We start from the raw sequence: 12,076 nt of genomic DNA, 5'->3' as shown, positions 1-12,076 counted from the left end.
GATTTTCTCCTATGTTTATCTTCTATGAGTTTTTTAATTTTATGAATTACACTGAGGTTGATGCTCCACCTGGAGTTAATTTTTTCTAAAGATTTATTTCTTTTTACTGGAAAGTCAGGTATACAGAGAGGAGAAAGAGAGAGAGAAAGAGAGAGAGAGAGAGAGATCTTCTGCCCATTGATTCATTCCCCAATCGGCCGAAACAGATGGAGTTGAGCCGATCTGAAGCCAGGAGCCTCTTCTGGATCTCCAACACAGGTGCAGGGTCCCTCTTTGGGCCACCTTTGAGCCATCCTCTACTGCTTTCCCAGGCAACAAGCAGGGAGCTGGAAGAGAAGTGGAGCATCCAGGACATAAACTGACATCCATATGGAATCCTGGCATATGCAAGGTGAGGACTTTAGCCACTAGGCTACCGCGTTCGGTCCGATGGACAGTTTTTTCAATAAATAATGCTGAGGTAACTGGGCATGCACATAGAACAAGTGGAGACTGGGATGTTCTTGGCTCCTGGCTTCGGGAATGGCTCAGCTCTGACCCCTTGTGGCCATTTGGGGAGTGAACCAGCAGATTAAGAATCTTTCAGTCCTTTTCTCTGTAAATCTTTCTAATGAAATAAATGAATCTTTTAAAGAAAACCTGTCCATTCTCTGTTATCTTGCCTTAGCTCCTCTTTAAGAGAACAGATAACTACATTTGAGAGTGTCTATTTTGGAGATCCTTGTCCTACTGTATGAATTATTTGCCTATTATTTTTCCTTGAGTACACTGTTTTGACTGTTTTATCGTTTTAATAAGACTTGAATGTAATCTCAGACAATGTCAGGGAACATTGTTTTTCTCATGTAAAATTGCATTACTGATTCTAGCTGTGGGTGAAGTTTTAAGCAGTTTTAAGAGTGCAAGAAACACAAAAAATTAGTAATAAAACTAAAGATATAATAATCCAATTGCATAAAGCCAATGATGGGGGATAGTATCTTTAACTCACCTAGGGGAAAAAAGAGGATATAGAGGACAAAAGAAAGAATAATAGATTCTAATTGAAATCCATGGGCATGGCGTGGTAGCCTAGTGGCTAAAGTCCTCGATTTGCATGTGCCAGGATCCCATATGGGCACTGGTTCTAATCCTGGTGGCCCTGCTTCCCGTCCAGCTCCCTGCTTGTGGCCTGGGAAAGCAGTCAAAGATGGTCCAAGGCCTTGGGAACCTGTTCCCACAACCCAGAGGAGGTTCCTGGCTCCTGGCTTGTGATCCGCTGAGCACCGGCCATTGTAGCAACTTGGGGAGTGGATCAGTGGATACAGGCTCTTCCTCTCTGTCTCTCCTTCTCTCTGTATATCTGACTTTTCAATAAAAAATTTCAAAAAAGAAAAAGAAAAAAACAAATCCATGTAACCTTGTAAGCTGAACGACAACGAAGCAACATCTCAAAGAACTGACAAACGAAAGAAGTGAACTTAGCTTTCTTTACCAATGAAAAAATATCTTACAAATAAAACTGCAACAACCTTTTTGAATGTACAGGTCTCAGCACCAATATACATGCTCTCAAATGAATTTTCCTTTGCAACTGTGCAATATGTATTTCAAATATCAGACTTTGTCAAAAAGTCTTTTCTGTCTGTGAATATAACTTGTTAGGGCTTGGTGCCCATGCTCTTTTGTAATTAGTTCCACGGAGTCTCAGCACCCTGTGCTCTTAGACTCTTAGACTGACTGCACGAGAAGTGATGATCTAAGCTAGTATTATGGGACAAGTGGGTTATTTAGGAAAAAGCCTGAACTACAAGAACATTTCAAAACTGTGACTTAAACAGTACTGACCTTTATTGTGTTGTCATCAAAGCATGAAGACAGGAGGACTGGTGTAGATGGCTGCTCAGGGGCTCAGCCATCCAAGCGTCTCCTTATCCTGTGCCTGCCCCTTTACTTGCAAAGCTAATGGTGACCCAACAAGTGGGGAAAGCAGACATCTGGATGTGTTGCTTTCACAGACATGACCCAGAAGCTATACACATGTCTGTTGGTCATAGCCGACTGATTACAACCCGCTAACTGGCCACCTTTCAGCAAGAAAAGATAAACAGTGTGGTCTTTAGCTGGACAAGAAGGGGCTCAGACGCAGCTTCTGTCACTATAGAAAATGCGGAGAAGACACACTGGGGGAATGACTTAAGAATCTCTGCCGGGCAAGTTGGTGACTAAGCAGAAACTAGAGGAGAAAGAGCTCATCAGAGTCAGGAAGCAGGGACTGTCATTCTAATTGAGTCCCTCCCTTTATGACTAAACCAAATGTCTGGACCTGTACTACCTTTATTTACTATTTGAACTCAGTTTGTGATGATTCTACTAACCGACCCTGGCTTGGCGAAGAGGGGCAGGGATGGTGGATACCAAAGAGAACCTCATCCTAATCCTTCAGTGAAAACCTGCTTTTACTGCAGTGTGAGCCAGGAAGAACCATCAACCCCAGGTCTAGGAAAGGCAGGAAGCAGGGCAAAGATGTGAACTGCAGACTAATTTTGGCCAGATCCTGGCACAGTCTCCAGTCACAGGCAGGAGTGCCCTGCACGACGTATGAAAAACACAAGTCTGCACCTGTGTGAATAAGACGCCCCACTTCAGTACCATTACCAGTCCTTTCTCTGCACAAGTTCCCCTGTGTGATACTAGGATTGAACGGAATTTAACCTGTTGTGGCAATGAGAATAATTACCTTTCTCTCCAGTGTAAAACAAGTCTCCTCTTTTCACTGTAGCCTTAATTTTAAGAGAAAGGAAGCTAATTTTAATTAACAAAAGTTAATGTTACTAATTAAACATTTGTGCTATTTTCATATGCACACACAAGTTTGCTTAAAGATCTAACCAGGTCTGCTAAGGCTACCACACAATGTTTGCCTCATGGAGAGTACAAGTGATCACAGGAATGAAACTAAAATTGGCCAGCATCCTTAGCCAATGTTTTTCAATATATTCCATCTAGTATGTCCAATTACACAATCCAGAAATAAATGACTTCATTTTTGTTCTAGAGTTTAACTTAATCTTTCCTTTGATTTTCTTTTTCTAAATTAAAAATGTTTTCATCTACTTTTAAAGGTAATATTTTGCAAATACCTCTATCAGTAGGGACCTGATCAGGTCAAAGCTGGGAACCAGTAACTCAATCTGTTCTCTCACCTGAGTACAGGGGCCCAACCTCCTACATTATCACCTGCTGTCTCCTAGGGGGAACATTAGAAAGTAACTCAAAAAGAAGAGCTAGGACTTCAAACCCAGGTACTCTGACATGGGATTCTGGCATCCCAAGCAGAGTCTTCACTGCTATATTAAAGGTCTACATCTTTCCTTAAATTTATAACATACATACAAGTCAACACAAATTTAAAATTTTTTTCCCTAAACCTCATTCTCATATATCATCTATTTTTTTAAAAAAAACTTACTCATTTTTATTGGAAAGACAGATCAGATTTATGAAGAGAAGGAGAGACAGAGAGATCTTCCATCTGCTGGAAGGAAAAGTGATTTGTTGTTGTTAATGCATGTGAACTTTGCAGAGATTTGTGTGCATGGTTCTTACTAAAGACATGAGGTTGCTGAACAATACGAGTGTAGGTTCTATCTGGGAACACTCACTACTCTGGGACTTGTATAAAGAGTACATTTAATACTGCCACAGAAGACTAAAGCAACAAGGTTTTTAGATCTGGAAGAGACTATGAATACCTGTCTAGAATGAAGGAGCGTTCATCTGTCCAATGACGCTCATTCACCAAGAGCAGAAGTTGCACTCTGCTTCACTTGCTTTCATTGGCTGAGATAATAAATGGCATTGCATGTAAATGAGTAGTTTGTATATACATGTCCATATATATATATATATGAACACATACATACACATGAAAGGTAATTGATTCAGTCAATGCTAGACAATGTGGACAGAATGAATAAACCAGAAATGGCCTATGGATTTTGTTTCACTTGAAATAAATACACATTCCATGCATGAGGAATATGATACTGTTCCCATACAACAGATGAAGTGCATTACTGATGTAATTCATTTTACATTACCTAAGACTGAAAACAGGGAAAGCCTACTGAGGGGCCTTAGTTTGTTAGCCAAAAATAACTCACAACGCCACAGTTGGATTCTGCTTCCTTAAAATAAAAATAAAGACCAAGATATTTGTTACAAGGCTACAGGATTATAGCAAAATACTTGTAAAACAAGAATTTTCTTTCCTACCATCAAGAGATGGACAGATCTAAGATATTTCTCTTTCCTTTACAGGTTTTTGCATCTTTTCTCCTTAAATTTAACTTCTTAATGTTGATAGAATTTTTTCAACACCTAGAAATCTGGGCTAGTTCACATATTTTGGTGAACTAACCATTCTTACACTGGAACTAAGCCTAGAAAAGATTCTAGATTTACATTGTGTGTGTACTTCAAGTATTTGCAAATGCTTAATCTCTTTTTCACACACACACAAAGTAAATACTAATATACTTAATTTATTTTCGAGTGGGAAAGTGTATCCTGTGATACACACACATATGTAGGGAAGGGAAGATTCTTGGAGCCAGGAATCTAGAACTCAAAGTAGGTCACCAGCTGTGTGAGCCTTCACCGGCTGCCTCCAATGATGCACATTAAGAGGAAGCTAGAATTATGGCAGCGGCAGGATTCAAACGTAGGCACCCTGATACGGATGTGGGTTCCCCAACCACCTTCATAATTCTTAGGCCAAATGCCCACCATTTCACTTCTTTTTCAAACAGCTTTAGTGAGATATAATTCAAGTACTACAATTCGCAATAAATTATAAATACACAATTTTAATGGTCTCTGGTATTTGCAGATAGATATGTAATGAAGTACCACCGTCAATTTTAGAAGATTTTTATCACTTCAAAAAAATCCTAGCAGTGTCTGGTCTACCAGCTGGAATGCCATTTAATAGGCCCACATCCTGTTTGAGTGCCAGGGTTCAATATCTGATTTTAGCTCCTGGCTTGGGCTAAAGCAAGCCATGGAAGGCTGTGGTGGGGGGGCTGAGAATCAGGTTACTGCCTCTGGTCTGGGTGTCACGGACTGAGTTTTCACTGCACAGTCTTGTTCCATGCACTGTGGGCATTTGGGCAGCGAACCAGTGGACAGGCCCACCAGTGAACAGGCCCCTCTCTATGTCTTTCTTTTTCATACTCTATTTTACAAAGGAAAAAAGCCCTGTACCCTCTAGCTCTCACTCCCCTTGCTCTCATGCTCTCTCTGCCCTAAATTATCACCAATAATTTTCTCATTCTATAGATTCGCTCATTCTGGAATCTTCTCTGCATGGAATAATGACACATGGGCTTTAACGACTAGTCAGTTTCACTCAGCAATATTTTTCAGGTTGACCTAAGTTGTAGTATGTGTTGGAACTCCATTCCTTTTTATATCTGAATAACATTCTACTACTGAATAGACTGTTTTGTATTTCCATTTGTTTGCTGATGACAGCTGAGTTGTTCTGATCTTTGAACTTCTTGGAATAACACTCCTATAGACTTTCCTGTGCCACCGTCTGGGTGCAGGCTTTCGCTCCTCTGCGGTTTAAACCTTGGAGAGGAATGACTGGGCTCTATGGTAACTCTGTGCTTAATTGTGGAGGAACTCCCAAACTCTTTCCCAAGGTGGCTGCATCACTTCACTCCCAGGAGTAATGCCTGAGCGTCCCCACCTCACTAAACAACATTTCTTCACTGAGGAGAATGGAACAGAACAAAAGGCAGGGGCAAACCCTAGGACACAGTGGACAGCATGCCTCCCTCCCAAATTCTTTGATGTAAGAGAAAACAAACGCCAAGTTCAATTTACGCCTGTAATTCAGCCCATGTGGACAGTACCTAAACAAAGCTCCCAATCCAAGTAGTGCTTAAAGACCATCCTCAACTGGGAAGCTGAAGAAAAGAAGAAAGAAAAAAGGAAGGAAGAAAGAAATGAAGGAAGGAAGGAAAGGAGGGAGGGAGGGAGGGTGGGAGAGACAGAGAAAGAGAGAGAGAAAGAAAGAGAAAAAAGAGATAAATAAATCACATAAGGCTTTTTTCCCTCAGAATTTCTTGTCATCCTGTTTCATGTTGGGAAATGCAACTACTTCTTTCTAATGACAGATCCCACCATTCAATAGCATTTCTGACTAGAAATTCTTAAAACTTCTCAGGAGCATTTTGCAAGATTGAAACAAAAACCTGATACTCTCAAGCAACAGAAGCTCCATAGATGGAACAATTCCTTAGGATGAAGAATGAGTGTCGGTTTATTTCCTTCCTCAAATATTATGCTGAGTGTCAGCACAAAATTAAGGATGATCAAACGTTTTAACATGTTCTCTTCACTCTTTGGGAACCCAGGCTGTGTAGACAGCACTGCTGTCATGCTTTGGTGCCTTTTAGGCATTGAGTTTTACTGTTCCTGAGAGAGTGTGTTAGCCTCAAAAGCAACTTTCCACCTTCGCCTTTGGAAAAGTACAAGGGAACCTGAGTGATGACTTACAAAAACAAGCTTCCTCACTGGCTTTCCCCACTGCTTGCATGCTGAGGGGGTACCTGAACACACAAGAACTCGATGTTCTGGATCTGTTGCACCAAGTGAGAGCCTGCCTCAAAGCCAGTCTTTGAAAAATGGGGTTTCTGGCATGTTCTCCTGCAACCAGTAAACCACTGTTGGTGGAAAGGAGATCATTGAGCCAGGAAAAACGTACTTGTATGATCTATTCCTTCCTCGGTGTTTTAATTAACTGATACATTTAGCCAGTATTTGTTGAGTACTTAGCATGTCAGAAATAGCATTTCATTCTGTTAAAATTAATCATCTGTTCATAGTTCCTGGACTCAACTATCTTAACACAATTTTAGTCATTTTTTTCTGCAAGATAGCCTTTCTCATTTTAAGTAACTTTACCTTCCTTTTTCCTGTCTCACAAATAGAAAAACCACATAGCTTTCTTTTTTCCCAATGAATTACTTAGAATATTTTTTCTGAAATATATAGGAGCAATGTATTCCTCAGAATTTCTCCTTAATCTTAGCTTTTCAACAACTTGCTGTCCTGTGGACCACGTCCATGACTTCCTTATACACAAACGTTGACTAAGGGCCTAATTCTAACCAGCTCCATATTTTTTTGTCTTATATGACACAGTATTAAAAACATGATAAATAACTTCACTAAACAGAATATCTAAAAGTCATGTTAATTTTCAGATCTGTACCATTTTATTACCTTTCTAATAAAACGTCAAAATCTTCTTCTACACTGTTTTCCTGACTAGGCCAATTCTGTCTGAAGATTTAGTTATGTCTGGTTCAGACAACCTTGGGTCCAAAATCCCCCAGGATTCAGAAATCTCGTGGCATTCTGGCCAGTGTGTTTCTCTGTAAAAGGAGGGTAATTTCACCCTCAAGAGTGCACTGCTGACAGGGAGTCATGGTGAAGTATGCACTACGTGGTTAGCACATGGGCACCTCACTCATGTTAGCTGCGGGTTTCAGCTTTGTCTGCTGCCCAGTAACTATTTTCCATCCCATCCTGTAAGATTGTTTCAGCCTATGACCATTTATAACACGAGGAGGGACCCCACCGCTGCACGCGGAGTTCTCAGGCCAGGTGATATGAGGAAGCTTTTTCCTCCTATGGTCCATACACTGCACAGCAGTCCAGAAACAAAGATCTGGTTCTTAGCTGGTGACGGACTGTAGGAGGAAAAAGAAGCCCATTACATGCACCTGTAAGTCAAGCATGACACACACAGGCTGTGTGAAAACAAAGACTATGCTTACACACACACACACACACACACACACACACGTGGGCCTTTCCCTCGCAGACCTCCGTTGTGTTTCTTCACACGGTGGCCACAGCATAGCGTGGCAGCCAGAACCACACACTGGGCACCACACTGGGGGCAGCCCGGAGGCGTTGGCCGCCGCAGCTGGCACCTGCGGCCAGGTCACTGTGACGCACACGGTAGGGACACGTGGAACACCTGCGGGAGAGCGGGGGCGGGGTCACCCTGCGCGAAGGGACGGAGCTGGGGCTACCTCAGGAAATGGGGGGTCCAGGGAAGGCCCCGGGGAGTAGAGAGAGGGAAACTCACTCTCCTCGTCCCCGACCCGCCTCAGACAAGGTGAGGCCGTCGCCCCCTCCCTCCGCCTTCCAGGTGCCGGGGGTCCTGCTGGGAGGGGGCCCGGGAAGGGAGGTGGCGGGCGGCAGAGGCGAGGACGCCAGCTCCCCCTCGGCCGCTGTGCTGTGCTGCGCTGCGGCGCGCACCGTCTCCTCAGCCTGCGCCTCCGGCTGCCGGCAGCCGCCGCCGCCGCAGGAAGCGCCGCTCCCGGCGCTCCCCCGCCCCCTTCCCTGGTCTTCTGCTGACGCTGACGTCGGGTGAGGGACCCGGAGGGACGCTCGGACCGCGGCCGCGAGGCTCCTGGGGGCCGGGGCTCTGAGGTACCTGCCCTCCGGGGCCGGGGCGGGGACGCGCCGGGCGGGCTGAGGGCGGCGGCGTGGGACGCCCTGCAGCCGGGGGCCCGTAGGAAGCGCCACACTGGCCGGCCTTCCTTGCTCCCCGCGGCGGCGGGTGACAGGCAGGTCGCCTCCTGCGGCCCCCGAGGCGCCTCAGCGAAGCGCGTCGCCTTCCCCTCCCCCGCCGCCTCCCTCCGGCCTGGACCGGTCTGGAGGATGCGCGCGCCCTGAGAGCGCGCGTCAGCCCCCGGGGGACGCGGGGTGAAGGGGAAAGAGATGCGTGTGGCCCCCCGCGCGGGAATGCTCGCACCCACCTCAGCCCACCCCACCCAGCCACGCCGCGCTGGGCCGCGTCGCGCCTGACCGGTGGCTTCGGCCCCAGGACCCCGAGGTCTCGCTCCTCTGGGCAGGAACCTGGGTCCAGGGCTGACTTGTTGACAAGTTCACCTGCCGCTGTGCCTCGTGTTGGAGTCTCCTCCCTGACTGTGTTTGGCCGGGGTGACAGGCAGCAGTTGGGGACCTCTTTCGAAGCGGCAGTGCGAGGAGGCCTGCGCCTGGGCCCCCGCGGGCGCACGCGGCGCGAGGGTCCACGCCGGGGCCAGAGCCCCCCAGCAGGCCGGGTGCCTGCGCCCCTCTGGCGCGCCCGTTTCCAACGTCGGCTGCGGACTCCGCCTTTCCTGCCCTGGGGCTGTGGCAGCTCTGGCTTCCTCTCCAGAAAGGAGTATGCTGCCTTTAGTCAGCCTAGCGGGTCGCCATGAACCTTTCCCAGCACCTTCTCCCTTGGACTCTCCGAAAGTCCTTCAGCTCCTTTGGGGGATCTTAACAAGTGTTGCGCCGGAACGCTGGTTAAGGGCAGTGCCTGGCTGGCTGCTGGGAGAGTTTACAAAGAGAACTATGCATCTTGTAGATAGTATTTAAAAAAAAAATCAGCACAAGACAGGATTTTCTCGGTGAACCTGGGTGGCGGAGTCAGGAACTCAGTTCTAGTAACTGCAAAAATGGTCAGGGCCTGGGAAATATATCGCCAGCTGGTTTGGGAAGAACACTGAACGTAGGAGGGAAAGGTCTTGTAAATTATGACTCACTGCAAACATGCTTGTGTCCATACATTTCAGTAACGTCTCCAGAAAAATCTGAGATTGGTTTCTATGGGAAATGTTTAGTTTGAAATTGGTGCTATTGACTGTTGCTTATCTATTAGTTAACACCCATCAATACACACACACACACACACACACACACCCATACACGCACATGTTCTAAAATTTTTTTTAATGAGTTTTCAAGCTGACAATTTTCTTTCCAGATTTCAGTCTGTATTTTGAAAGCCATTTTGCAGGGAACATCACAGGGAGAGTTCATAATCACATAAAAACTCAGATATCGTCGCTTGACTTTAGACATATTTTTCAAGAGATGTTGTATCCTGATAGAATCTTTTGGTATTATGTGGGTAAACAGTTGCATTGATCTTAAAAACCTAACAGTTGAGCTACAAAGTGCTGCTCATAGTTGGTTGAAAAGTTCACCCTGAATTCTTTACTTGGGGATCAGGGCAGGCTGGATGATAAGGGCCTGAGGGTGGGTCTTATAGCCTGTCCCCCTGTTCTCTGTCCACTTGAGTAACTCCACCTGACTGCTTTCTGTGGCATCTTTATTTTTGTGTGTATCTCTTCTCCGCAGCCTTAAGAAAAGTATAGACTTTTTCAAACTCAAAACCTTTGCTATCACTGTCATGTAAAGGGATTAAAAACAGCTGTACTTTATGGCAGGCGCATGCAGTTTTACCATAGGTAGGGAGGGGTGACAACTGTGCCCTGACTTAGCAGGATGAAGCATGTTAAGGCCACAGAAGTATTTTTCCTCTTTATTGACTGAGCCTGCTAAGGTGGAGGCAGCATCTATGATCCGTTGATAGAACATTCATATCTTTTTATTCCCCCTGCATCATCCATGCTCAAGGATGCTGACTGCATGTCTTTGTGTGTGAGGCAATATTGACGGCTACTTACCACTCCCTTCTACCTCAGCAGAGGCATAAACTCCTACTGATAGTGGAGATGTGTTGTCCCTCTGATGGCGGTCCTTGACTGCCACCCTGCTAGATTTGTACACCACAGTCATATCCAGCACCATGCAGGAAAACAGAGGATTCTCATGGAAGATGATCCAAACCCCAGCTATAACGTCTAGCTGTGTGCCCTCCAGCAGATTCTTCACACGTTCGAAGCCACCATTTACCATGCCCTTAGTTATAAAACAGGAATAGCCACCTGATGGGATTGTGTTAGGATTAGAGATAACATGTATGCATTGTTTTACACAGTGAATAGGACTCAAGTCACAGCCATAAATTCATCCATGTGCTGAACATATGTGCTGTCTGCATGTGAAAAACTTGCCATGGCTTTCCCTGTGAGAGAGACTGTTCCAACTTGGTCTTGAGTATTTGAAGTGAATGTGTACCCATACAGAAAGTCTGGGCTTTTAGAAAATACTCTCTACAGTTTGGTGGGGGGTGGAGGGTGAGGGTGCCATCTGTGGTCCAGCAACAAAGCAAAGCTAATTTGTTCCAGTGGGGATAATGCTCTCAAGCCTCTGCCACTCAAATGTGGTCCTTGAACCTGCAACACTGGTTTCCCCTGGGAGCTTGTTAGAAATGTTCAGTGCCCACCCTTCGTCACTAGACACACTGAATTCAAATCTGCATTTTAACAAATTGCCCCGCATGCACTTTTACACAGAGAATCATCGCTGTGACTTGGCATTTCTCAAACTTGAGTGCCCCAAAGGATCCTGTGAAGGCTTGTTAAATGTAGATCCCCATTCTGGCTTGCCCCATCTGCTGTTCAGCAACAGCTCCTGTCACCCAGATGCTCTGGGCCTTCCTCCACTCTCGGAGAAACATGGCTGTAAGCTCCTTGGCATTGTGTTCTTAAATGCGCCGATCTCGACTTCCTTAAGAAAGCACTCTGGCAAATGTAATTGTATTTGGCATTCTACCCGTTAAGCCAGTGTTAGAATCCCACATCTAGCCAATAAGAAAGTTAAGATTATAGATGTGATTTGCCTTAAAGAATGCAAATTGTGGAACTTCCATGGGCAATATAGGATATCTTAGTTGGCTGTGCTTTCCCACTGTTGCATTCAAATTAGCAGGTGATATTTTATTTGTTTTTGTTTGTTTGTTTTCTTGGCAGTTTGGTTTGTTTGGTCTGGTTTTCTTGTCTATAATTTTCTCAAATGCAATGACTGTCCAGGACAAAAATGATCCTGCCCTTTGGTCGTGTTAGGCATGATTCTGAGCCTCATTGTCAAAGGGGTTGATACCACCCTGATATGTGGTGATGGCGCGCCATGTTAGGGAAGGTTTCCCAGTGAATGCCTACTGCTCCCAGTGCACACCTGTTGGGAGGCGGAGTTTGCAGCAGGCTGGAAAGTGATACCCTGCAGCTGATGAGAATTTTCAGCCCTTCCTGCTGAGTCAAGTGACATCATTCACCAAGTCTTGACTGAATCAGAAAAATGGGGTCCCTTAGCATTCAACAGGTCTTTGTTGTGT

At 45.3% G+C, this 12,076-nt stretch overlaps 2 protein-coding genes across 6 annotated transcripts in view; one reads left to right on the top strand and one right to left on the bottom strand.

The window, feature by feature from the left end:
- Window positions 1–7,899: 7,899 nt before the first annotated feature.
- Window positions 7,900–10,758, bottom strand: LOC131482717 (spidroin-2-like). The gene is made up of 4 exons (XM_058677958.1): window positions 10,527–10,758; window positions 9,035–9,221; window positions 8,153–8,916; window positions 7,900–8,096 (listed from the first exon to the last, which is right to left on the bottom strand). Exons 1-4 carry the CDS (start codon window positions 10,756–10,758, stop codon window positions 7,900–7,902), a joined length of 1,380 nt encoding a protein of 459 aa, XP_058533941.1.
- ICA1 (islet cell autoantigen 1) overlaps window positions 8,028–12,076 on the top strand; it is a 133,347-nt gene continuing 129,298 nt past the window's right edge. For all 5 annotated transcript variants that reach the window (XM_058678318.1, XM_058678317.1, XM_058678316.1 and 2 more), the window contains exon 1: window positions 8,028–8,182. The gene's annotated coding sequence lies outside the window, so the exon portion shown is untranslated. The remainder of the gene's footprint in view (window positions 8,183–12,076) is intronic.

This window comes from Ochotona princeps, chromosome 20 (genome assembly GCF_030435755.1).
Source record: "Ochotona princeps isolate mOchPri1 chromosome 20, mOchPri1.hap1, whole genome shotgun sequence".
Lineage (NCBI taxonomy): Eukaryota > Metazoa > Chordata > Mammalia > Lagomorpha > Ochotonidae > Ochotona > Ochotona princeps.
This window is presented reverse-complemented; position numbering and strand designations above follow the sequence as displayed.

Bases quoted from the DNA above. Each gene is read 5' to 3' on its own strand.
- LOC131482717 (XM_058677958.1), bottom strand. From the start codon at position 10,758: ATGGTAAATGGTGGCTTCGAACGTGTGAAGAATCTGCTGGAGGGCACA. The intron at 8,917-9,034 runs GTCCCCAACTGC...GTTCCTGCCCAG, and splicing joins GCACTGCCGCTTCGAAAGAG to AGGAGCGAGACCTCGGGGTC. The intron at 8,097-8,152 runs GTGAGTTTCCCT...CCATTTCCTGAG, and splicing joins GCGGGTCGGGGACGAGGAGA to GTAGCCCCAGCTCCGTCCCT.